The following is an 11,244-nucleotide window of genomic DNA, read 5'->3' as shown; positions in this document are numbered from 1 at the left end:
CTACATTTACTTTTTAAAAAGATATGGTTGTTTATATCACAAAAGACGCGTATTTCGTCACTTTTAACGTCATAAAGGGAATCAAAATTAGAAAGGTACTTCCGGTTGGTCTATAATTATGAAATTCGCCAGGTAGCACGTAGATGTAGTACTAATTCAGGAATAAAATTCAAAACTATCCATTTGTAGTTAAAAAAGAATAACTGTATATAATAACCTTTTAAAAAAAAATGGTATTAAAGCCGCTAGTTCAAGTGAGGTATCAGATGAAACTCAGGCTTGGCCGATTTTTTTTTCATTGTTTTAATGGTTTCTTCACATTCATTTTTAATAATTTCTGTTGCAAATAATGTATAGCGCGTTTAGGTCCATACTTGTAAATATCTTATACACTTTTTAAAAATTTATAACTTTAAAATTTTATTGTACATTTTATTTACAGAGGAAGTCATCCAATTGTCAAAAAAGATACTCAGAATTTTGGAAACAAGAAACAATTTTATATCCTTATATGGTATCATCACACCGAACAGTAGATTACTACTAAAATTTATTTCTGCTTTATTTGTATATATTATATTACAGTTCGATATTGCATTTTCCACTGATGATACAAATATTATGAATAGTTTGAATACAACAATATTAAACTAGTAGAACATATATTTAACTAAATTGCTTATGATTTTAAAATATGCTATTGAAATTGTCACTAATAAAATGTATGCACATTTTCTACTTTCTTTTATTTAAATGACTTTTCCGATACTATAATCGTCGGTGTATCATACACATATAACATATATGAAACTTGAGTTGCAGTTGATAGCTATGAAGCTAAGGCTATTTAACATTTACCTTGTATAATAGTAAAGAAACATAACATTAGGCAACATAATATTTTAAAATTAAAATGAATATACCTCTACAATAACGAAAGAAGAACTATGGTTCCACACACTATACCTATAACCAAAACAACTTCTCAACTGAGCATATTCCACAGAACCATTTTCCCACATCGCATAATTTATTACTTAATTTATTATTCAAATAATTATTTACACTTCTTTGCTTGTTGCTTGGGTTTTCAGGCCAAATACACATTGTTGTACCTACCTACTGCTATGACGTAAAATACAAACGTTTTTAAGGGTTCCATTGAGTTTGTAATATTTATTATTGGCAAACTAAACACTAAGCGTACAAAAATGATTCAATTCACTTCAACCATATCAATATTTTGAAATATTTTGAAAAGACAGCGGATTAGCTACATTAAGTTCCTATTGTTCAAATTCCTTTCTTTGCGTTTATTTATTCAAGTGTTTCTATGAATATATAAGTAGCTTTATAAATTACCAGTTAATTAAGAATTATCGTTAGTCTCAAATTAACTTCTTTGGGCATCGGATACATCATCACAGAACAAAATGAAGTATTTTATGTGCTTTGCTGTCATCTCTGCTTTGGTCGTGGTAGCAGTAAGTCCATTTTTTTATAATGGTTAAATAACGTTAAATAGTTAATAACTTAACGACGATTGTATAAGACCGTTGTGGCACAGGGAACAAGGGTGTGTCTGTAACGCGACGGTTATGAGTTCGATCCCAACTCGGGGATAAAATACAGCGTGAAGTCTATAAAACTATTTAAATTATTAATTGAACTATACTGTTACTGCTTTAAATTTGAAAATAATTTGGCTCTGATTTTTTACAGTGTGCCCACCCGGCTGCTGAGGCTGGTAAGATATTTTCTTATTATTTATCTATAATTATTAACATTGCTTAATATTTAAAAAACGTAGTTATAATTATTCTTCTTATTAATCTTGGTAACATTTTTATTAAATGGATTTAACTGATGTAATAAAACCATCATTCCACACTTATTTCGTCTTTATATTACAAAAACAAAAGAGAATCAAACTAGAGTTTGGTGTTTATATACTATATATTTTTAATCAGCATCGAATAATACTTAAAAACACGTTTAATAGAAAACTTTTAAGCAAATTAAAAAGAAAACAGGCCAAAATAATTTAAGCAAGCAAAAATATTGTAAGAACTTGAGTATCAATTGTCTATTCCCCACTTAGCATCAAATCGTGGCTGATAGATCAGCTATGATTTTTTATAGTTATTATAAGTATTGATATTTAACTGAATAGTAAGAAAGATTTATATAATATACTACTTATTTTTGTCCCAAATTATTTATAATTATACACAATTACTAGCTGCGGCTGCAAGCTCCGCTGCATCGGCAGCATCGTCTGATGGAAAATCTGATGCAGCAGCAGCGTCAGGTGCTGCTGCTATAGCTGGGGATGCCGCTAAAAGTAAGTCTATGAAAACTACTGTAAAATAATCAATTTAGTTACTTAAATACACATCACATTAAGTAAGATAGAGTTAGTCTTGTTAGCATGTTAAAATCTTTATAAATTAGTATAATATTAACATACTTAGAAATAGCATAATTTAAACGCAAATTTTTCAAATTTAAAATAAATAGCTCCTCTGGTGCTGCACGGGGTCGTGGGCGGCGGTGATCATCATCAGGTGACCCGAACGCTCGTTTGCCTTGTCCTTTTTCGATAAAAAAAAATATTTGGTTGGTCAATGTTACGAAAACAACGAAAAAAAGTTTTCTACGAGCCACACATTATTAAGGCAAATTGCTGACTGAAATTACAATAAATTAAGTTAACGTCTAAGAATGTCTTACATTTTTTTATCTTTACTAAATTTAACTCGTGATCATCATTCATCATCATCATTTTACAATAAGTGCGTTTGTCCGAACTGTGCGTTTTAATTGCGCTACATATTTAAGCATATTTCAAATTAATTTTTACTTTCAAATCATTGATATAAATAATTTTAAAATATTTTCAGAACCCGATCCTAAGGACGCAATAACAGCGATGGCCAAGAAAGTGAAAGGTATGCCAGTTAAAGTTGTTCTCTTTTTCTACAAATTAAATATGAAATATTTAAATATAATTCGTTTTTCTTTGCATTTTATATTTATAGAAGCTGTAGGCTGTATAGTACATACGTAGATGATTATATTTATTATAAAACGTGTTTGTCTAGCTTATTATTTTTTATTTAGGTTTGAATCCTCATGATTTTGCTGCAGAAATAATAAAATTCATGAAGACCATAAAAGAAGCTGGTGAAAAATTCGTAAAAGACATTTTCGGGGGTTCAAGTAAGTGCAAATCTTAGATATATTAATATTTTTTCAAGATATAATAAATCTATCTATAATTTATTTAATTTTTATCAGGCGCCAACCCATTAGATTCTTTAATGGATGAAGTCGCAAAAATGTTAAATATATATATATAGAAACTAGTGGGCCCGTGCGGGGCTACGCCCGCTTGAAATAGAAATTGAAAACTAAAGATTCGGTCAATTCAGTAAAACAGTTAAAATAACTTTTACGGCAATTAGTAAATTTGTCGAACTAAATACCTTGAATTGACATAACTTTTTTTATTTATGAACTGATTGTAATAAAATAAACCCTATATGTTTTCAGAAGCTTGCCAGAATCCAATTGTGAAAACCGCATCTAATTCGGTTAAGCATAACGCACAGACAAACGGACAAACAGATAAACATTTTAAAAATCATTGTTTTGGGTTCTATTACGTTCCTAATAACATTTTTTAAATATCTTCCAAGTACAGACACCGACCCTCTTACGAATTTATTATAAGTTGTATAGATTATGTTGTAAGTTTATAAATAAAAGTGTATTTAAAAAAATACATTAAACATACTCAATCGTCCTTGTTACAGAACTATTTAACCCTCTCGATGCCGGTAAAGATATATTTGGAAACATATTTAAAGATTTCGGTAAGAAATTATTTACATGTATGTTGTTACTAGTAGTATAAATGCTTGGAGAAAAAGTTCTATCGTATTTTAAATAAGCAGGTATTTTTTCTTGTAAATGAAAAAAACATCTAGAACTAAAAACAGACCAGTGAGTTGAAATTTTTTGTTTTGGATTTTTAGCTAATGTATAATATAGTAGGAGTCCTTTTTTATCGTATCAAAAACATGTCAATAGATAAAACGCATTTACGACACTGTTTTTTATATGAATTTCAAAAAAGAAGCAACGGCAACGTATCGAGAATATTAAAATAATATATATAAAGAATATTAATTAAAAAAATCTTACTGTAAACCAGGGACGTCATCAGCAACAATTCCAAAACCAAATATCCATCAACGATAAGTGCTGTTTTGTTTGTGGTGGGACTTGACTTTTGGAAATGTTTCTAAGACAGTTGCTGACTATTTTAACTCCAAGGACGAGAACTTCTACAAAACAGGAATACCTGGTACCAGGTTACCTGAAAGATGGCAACAAGTTGTAAGAAATAATGGAGTAGTAGTATTCAAATATTTTCTTTAAAATACGACAGAACTTTCCCTGCAACCCATTATTTCCTATTATTTATGTATATTTTACACATTTTATGACAATTATAATTTATTAATTTAATAATTTATATTAAATTCTTTTTAATTCAAGAGACTCTGACAAGTTCTCAATTTAACATTCCTAATACTATTACAGGTGGTGCAGGTGCAGCCCCTGCAGATCAAAAAGATGCATCTGCTAAACCTGCAGGTAATTGTATTGTATATTTATATTCATAATAGTTAATATTATTATAGAACATAAAGAAATAGTGTTATAGTTTCGGTAAATCCAAAAATATGTATGTACATATAAAGTAGTAACATGGTAACAATTTACAATAACAAGTTGTTTGTTTGTTAATATTTTTTAAAAATATATTTCTTTTAATTTCAAGATCCATAATTCTATATCATACATAAAATATTGTAATAATTCATTTAAGTCAGTGATTATTTTGTTTACTATTCGTTGCATTACAATACTTTATCAATATCTGGTCGTTGCGCTTGCCAAAACCGCTATGTGTTTTTAGTCAAGTTTTCAGGAGAGACAATAAACTATCTTATTTATTAAATAATAGCTTTATCAAAAAATTATAAATGGAGTATGGTGACAAAATATATTATGCTTAAACTGAGATACAAGCGAAAATGATAAAATGTACCCTTCATCTGCAATAATTTTTTTTAACTATTTTGATGCACATATCAGAATTGTCTTGTAACCACCATTTCTTACAAGTGAAAAATATGCACATATCAGTTTTGTAAAAGAACATAATCGGAATTATTTAGTGTTATTATAAGGATAACAAAAATGTATTAAACTTAAAACAAATATGTATACTAATGATTAGTAATGATGAACGTAAGGAATTGTGGTTTGGCGCTTTTTTACGTAAAAATGGTTAATCTGATAACGATAAAACAGTACGGTACGTTATATTAGTCCTATGGTTATTAATACTAATAATGTTTAATAGAAAACTTGAAGGGTTGTTAGAAAGTGGTTAGGAAAGGTTTATAGATAGACTAAGCCTTTAATGTTTATTCCTTAAATAACTAGGTAAATTTGAAGTAAATAAAAAGCGAATTCAATAAGTATTGCAATAAATTTTATCAAGATAATTAAAACTAAATTTAAGTAACACAGTCGCTTTCGTGCCGTACATATACATGAACGTATTTATCGTTACTACAGTAGATCCCTTTGCCTCGAACTCGAATATGGATGACCAAGGAATAACGCCGCGCGCACACTCGTGCCAGGGCTTAATGTCTGAAATTAAGTTCAGCTAAAAAGCTGTTAGGCGAGCTCTGTCTTCTTTGGTCATCCACAAGTCGAGTGGGTCAGATGACATCTCTCCTTTAGTGCTCCTGAGCTGTCACCTGTGCTAATGGGTCTGTTTTGGCACTCTTATTCAATCGGTATAGTCCCAGACTTGTGGAAGAGCGCTCTTATCCACCTGATCTCCAAGAAAGGCGATGGTTCCGATCCATCTAACTACAGGCCTATTGCCACCCTCGCTCTTGAAAGTGATGGAGAGCATTATCAATGGCCAGCTTTTGATTTAACTGGAGAATCACTGATTGATTAACGACAGTCAATATGGCTTCCGCCATGGTCGCTCAACCAGTGACCTTCTGGTTTACCTAATCCACCGGTAGGCTACGGCTATTGAAAGCAAGGAATAGGGTCTGGCAGTTAATTTGGACATGGCGAAGGTCTTCGATCGCGTGTGGCATGAGACGCTCCTTGCAATACTTCCATCCTATGGCTTTCCGAGAGTTTATGCAAGTGGATCGCTAGCTTTCTCACTGGGTGCAGCCTCAAGGTAACTGTTGACGGTTTTTGCTTGGAGTACATGCCCGTGAACGCTGTCCCCCAAGGCTGTGTGCTGTCCCCTACGCTGTTTCTTCAGATTATCAATGACATGTTAGAGGATTCTAGAATATGCGTTCTTCTTGTTTTGGTATGCTTTTTCTTTCTTTGTGTACCTTATATTCTTTTAGTGACAAATTTTCTTTGAATACGGTGCACATGCCAAATTAAAACTTTATCAGCTTCCAATTTAATGTAAATAGTTCTCTTTATTGTATCCTCCTCATTTTTCTGGCTTCACTTTTTAATCGACTTCAGTGAAGAGGACGTTGTCAAGTTGAGTGTATTTTTTTTATATTTGTTACCTCAGACCTTTACTGGTCTTTACTTTGATTTGGTCTATTTCTGACAATTTTATCCATGACAAAATCATATAAGTCTTAAATATGGAATGAAAGAATAACTCAATATCATGCTAACCGATTTCGATGATTCTTTTTTTATTGGAAAGGATAGTCTTATGAGAGTTTGGTTATGTTCTAATTATGGGATCCAGTGGAAGTCGGTTTTTTTAAATTGTTATACTTATTGTGTACTTCAAATATGTGTCGTGCACTTGCTCTGCAGTAATGATTAAACTTGAACTCTTGGCAATAAGCCTAAAACCATTCTCACAGGCTTCTTACAGAAGCTGACTTACAAGAAGGATTTCTTGGTTTACTTTCAGAAGATGATTCTGGTTTGGTGGCATACAATTGCTTAACCCATGTATTAAGTTCGTATCGTTAGTTAAGTGTCTTCTACAATTGTATTAAGTACGTACTCTCTGCTTCGTATTAAAGTCGCGCTTTTTTTATCGTTGTATATTTCATCAATATCCATCTCCTTGAAGCTAAGCTCCAGCCTGTTTATCTAGTATGAAGTGACCAGTTCTGAGTTCGGCTGACTTTCGGCTTACAAATTCTCCAGTAGCTTTATCTAGGTACAAATGAGTCGTATTTTCAACCAATACTATACTTGCTCGCTCTGAATCTGCTATTTCCATCGACAGTCGCTGAGATTTGAGCTCTTTCTCATTATATACCGATAAGGCAGAAGTGGAAGGGACATACTCAACCTGATCCTCCAAAAGTTCTGTACCAAAAAAATCTGTATCACAAGGCTCGAGTGACGGTTCCCCTTAATGTATTACATTACATAATGTAATAACATTTCGCATCGGATCATTGCTGCTGGGTCATAACTGCACATAACGAATTTGTCATTGCCAAAAATAAAAATGAAGTGCACATATCGATTTTGTTAAATCGACTTCCAGACGGAAATACTATATATTTGTTTTTGTAGGCTATGCAGAGTACTATTTTAATGTTATTTATCGAATAAAAAAAAATCAAAAAAATACACATAACGGTTTTGGCAGGCGCACCGACGATCTGTTCTTTTATTCAATTAAAGGATTCTACAGACGTACCCCCACGTCTGTAGAATTACTAAAGGACCAGCTCTACCTACTGGAATACTCGAAAAATCTCAATGTACAGACATATAAAAATTTATAAAAATCTTCTTACATTGTTAAATGCCCCAAAAACATTTTTTTCAAGCAACATTTCGTAAGAATTATTTTTCTATAATATGCTTCTTATTTTTGTTCAAAATTATTCATAATTACACATAATGACCAGCCGCGGCTGCAAGCTCCGCTTCATCGGCAGCATCGTCTGATGGAAAATCTGATGCAGCTGCAGCATCAGGTGCAGCTGCTAAGGCTGGAGACACCTCTAAAAGTAAGTCTATAAAAACTACTATAAAATAATCAATTTAGTTACTTAAATACACATCATATTAAGTAAGATAGAGTTAGTCTTGTTACGGGGCATGTTAAAATCTTTCTGAATTAATATAACATTGGCGAAATTGAGAAATACCATATTTTAAACACAAATTTTTCATATTATTAATTAGCATTTCAGTTTACGTATTATTATTTGCGTATTAAGACAAATATTTAGTTGGTCACCTCAGTAATAAGATACTATTCTTTATTTTCAACTATTAAGTCGAATTGCTAACAGAAACTACAATAAATTAAGTTAATGGCTAAGAATGTCTTTATTTCTTTTCATCTTTCTGTATTTATCTCACGATCATCATTTTCACAACAAATGCGTTTGCCGAAATGCCCAACAATTAGGTGCGATATTTTTAATTGCGCATAGTTAAAACATACTTCAAATTAATTTCAACTTTCAAATCATTGATATAAATACTTGTAAAATATTTTCAGAAGCCGATCCTAAGGACGCAATAACAGCAGTGTCCAAGAAAGAGAAAGGTATACCAGAAAAAGTTATTTTTTTTTCTATAAAATAAATATGAAATATTTATATAAAATTAGATATTCTTTGTATTTTATATTTATAGAAGCTGTAGGTTGTAGAGCTACAATTTTACGTAGATGATTATGTTTATTATAAAAAGTGTTTGTCTAGCTTATTCTTTATCATTTAGGTTTGAAAAATCATGATTTTGCTGCACAAAAAACAAAATTCTTGGCCACCATAAAAGAAGCTTGTGAAAATCTCGTAAAAGTCATTTCCGGCGGTTCAGGTAAGTGCAAATCTTGAAAAAAATATTTTTGCAAGATATTAATACATCTATCTATAATTTACGTAATTTTTATCACGCGTTTTTATGTTACTGGTATTATATATGTAAGGGGGAAAGTTCTGTATGTTCTGTATTTTAAATAATAATCTTTTAACGAAAAAAAAACCAATTTCAAACAACTAAAAAGTAACAAATAATTTTACTTACCGTACGTACCGTAAAGTAACAAATAAAATAAAACGTACTTTGATTTTGTTAAACAAAAATAATTAAAGATAAAAAATATAATTTCGAAGTCGGTGTCAAGCTAAGAGACGCTAACAATATCAAATTACTATTAATTAAAAAGTCTATTTGTTTTACTTGGCACCGACTTCTGGCTGACTTCTTGGTACCGATAAAGGATAAAGCCAGAAGAATTTATCTGAATAGTATCTCACTACGATAATACTCGTGATGGCAGTTTTGCCATTCAGTTTATGTTTATAAACTGAAGGTGTTGGGATGGGAAGTATCTAGTTACCCACTGTAATCACCTGACGATGCACCATCTCTTTATTACCTGTTCAAATCTCTGCTAAATTATCTAACGGGAGATATCAAGTCTTTTGAAAGTGTTTCAAAGGCAGTTGCTGACTTTTTTAACTCAAAGGAATATAAAGATGGCAACATGTTGTAACAAATGACGGACAGACGAGCATTCTTAATTGATTAATATTTAACACGCATTTTTATCAATGAATTCTCAAATATTCTCTTTAAAATACGCCAGAGTTTTCCTATTATATCTTACGACTTATGCATATTTTACACATTTTTTGACAACTATAAGGAGTTATCTGATTATTTAATTGTTTTTAATTAAATCAAAATCAAATCAAATTTAATTATTTTTAATTTCTTTATTTTACATGCTCTGAGAGCTCAATAAAGTCTGGTAAGTTCTCAATTTAACATTTCTAATAATGTTACAGGTGGTGCAGGTCAAAAAGATGCATCTGCTGCAGCTGCAGGTAATTTTGAATATCTACATTCATACGTATTATTATACAACATAAAGTAATAATGTTATGGTTTTGGTAAATTCAAAAATTTGTATGGATATCAAGTGTAACTATTAACACTTACAGTAACAAGTTGGTTGTTTCTATATTTCTTTCAATTTCAAGAAAATAGAATAAATAATTCTATATCATAGATAAAATATTGTAATAATTCGATTAAAATGTTTTTTTTTTATTTATCATTCTATGGATTACAAAGTTATCAATATAACATGTTCCTTTTATTTTCAATTAAAAGTGAGTGCAGGTGCAGCAGTCGTTGTAGAAAAAGAGGCAGTAGCAGCATCCCCAGGTATTTTTTAATTGCATACATATAATCTATACTACAATTAAACAATATAAAAGTGTGCATTAAGCACATTCACAAAAAATATCTGTTAGAACGTCCATTGTAATATCTGAGATTACTACGAAACCATTGGAGTGACATAATAAAATTGTATAGTTAATGATCATATGCAATATATAGTGTATGATTGAATTTGATGATCATTTTCTTATTTTATTATTTATGTATAAATAAGAAAAGTTGACGGAATTTTTTTATTATTTTTTTTTAAGCTGGCAACATTCGTGCCTAATATTTGATGGTAACGGTTAGTAAATGTAAATAGTATGGCAAATATTATAAACCTCAGCTTATACGAATTATAATATTATTAAATAATTATCTGGTCGCATATCAGAGTTAGAACGTAGTAACATCCCAATGACGCTAACTGAATAACATCAAATGGTTTAATTTAATAATGAACGAAAACTAATTTTATTTCAAAAAAAAATAGGTGACAAAGTTGCCGCCGTTGCTAAAGCAGCAGAAGAAAAAGCAGCTGCTGCAAGTGAGTAAAACATCATTACTCTTATGAAAAAATATAAAAAATCTATAATAAATATAGTACTAAACAATATTTTTTTCTGCAGTAAAAGCGGCAACAGGTGGAGAGGATATGATGGCAGCTATCGAGGCGGCTGGCTCCAAAGCGTTAACCGACATGTTTGGAGGTTTCGGTAAGAAATTCAATTAATTTAGTTTTTGGTGAAAACTTACTAGAAGCTTGCTTTTTTTTAATTACACTTTACTATTACAAGTTGTTTCGTGCCTCTACTTTTATTGATTATAAAATTAGATATCTACCTCACACAAATGCAAAGCTCCGCTTAAGCCTCGCGCTGCAATAAATTATTACTTACAATTAAATAGTTAAAAATTTTAAAATATTTTTTTTCAGGTCTCTAGGAAGTAACTAGAAAACTGAAACAACAACAATAATTGGATTACATTTTAGTA

At 30.7% G+C, this 11,244-nt stretch overlaps 1 protein-coding gene across 1 annotated transcript; it reads left to right on the top strand.

The window, feature by feature from the left end:
* The first annotated feature begins 424 nt into the window (after positions 1 to 424).
* On the top strand, positions 425 to 11,086 carry LOC146529938 (uncharacterized). The gene is made up of 14 exons (XM_085201199.1): positions 425 to 1,484; positions 1,723 to 1,747; positions 2,243 to 2,344; positions 2,904 to 2,951; positions 3,124 to 3,222; positions 3,819 to 3,878; positions 4,612 to 4,665; positions 7,968 to 8,069; positions 8,570 to 8,617; positions 8,794 to 8,892; positions 9,867 to 9,905; positions 10,195 to 10,248; positions 10,742 to 10,795; positions 10,878 to 11,086. The coding sequence occupies exons 1-14, from the start codon at positions 1,434 to 1,436 to the stop codon at positions 10,979 to 10,981; spliced, it is 939 nt and encodes a 312-aa protein (XP_085057325.1). The 5' UTR covers positions 425 to 1,433; the 3' UTR covers positions 10,982 to 11,086.
* The last annotated feature ends 158 nt before the right edge of the window (positions 11,087 to 11,244 follow it).

The sequence above is a fragment of the Heliconius melpomene genome, chromosome 17, assembly GCF_056956725.1.
Source record: "Heliconius melpomene rosina isolate 202511_hmr_F chromosome 17, ASM5695672v1, whole genome shotgun sequence".
Lineage (NCBI taxonomy): Eukaryota > Metazoa > Arthropoda > Insecta > Lepidoptera > Nymphalidae > Heliconius > Heliconius melpomene.
Note: the sequence above shows the minus strand (reverse complement) of the source record. Positions and strands in the feature narration are given on the sequence as shown.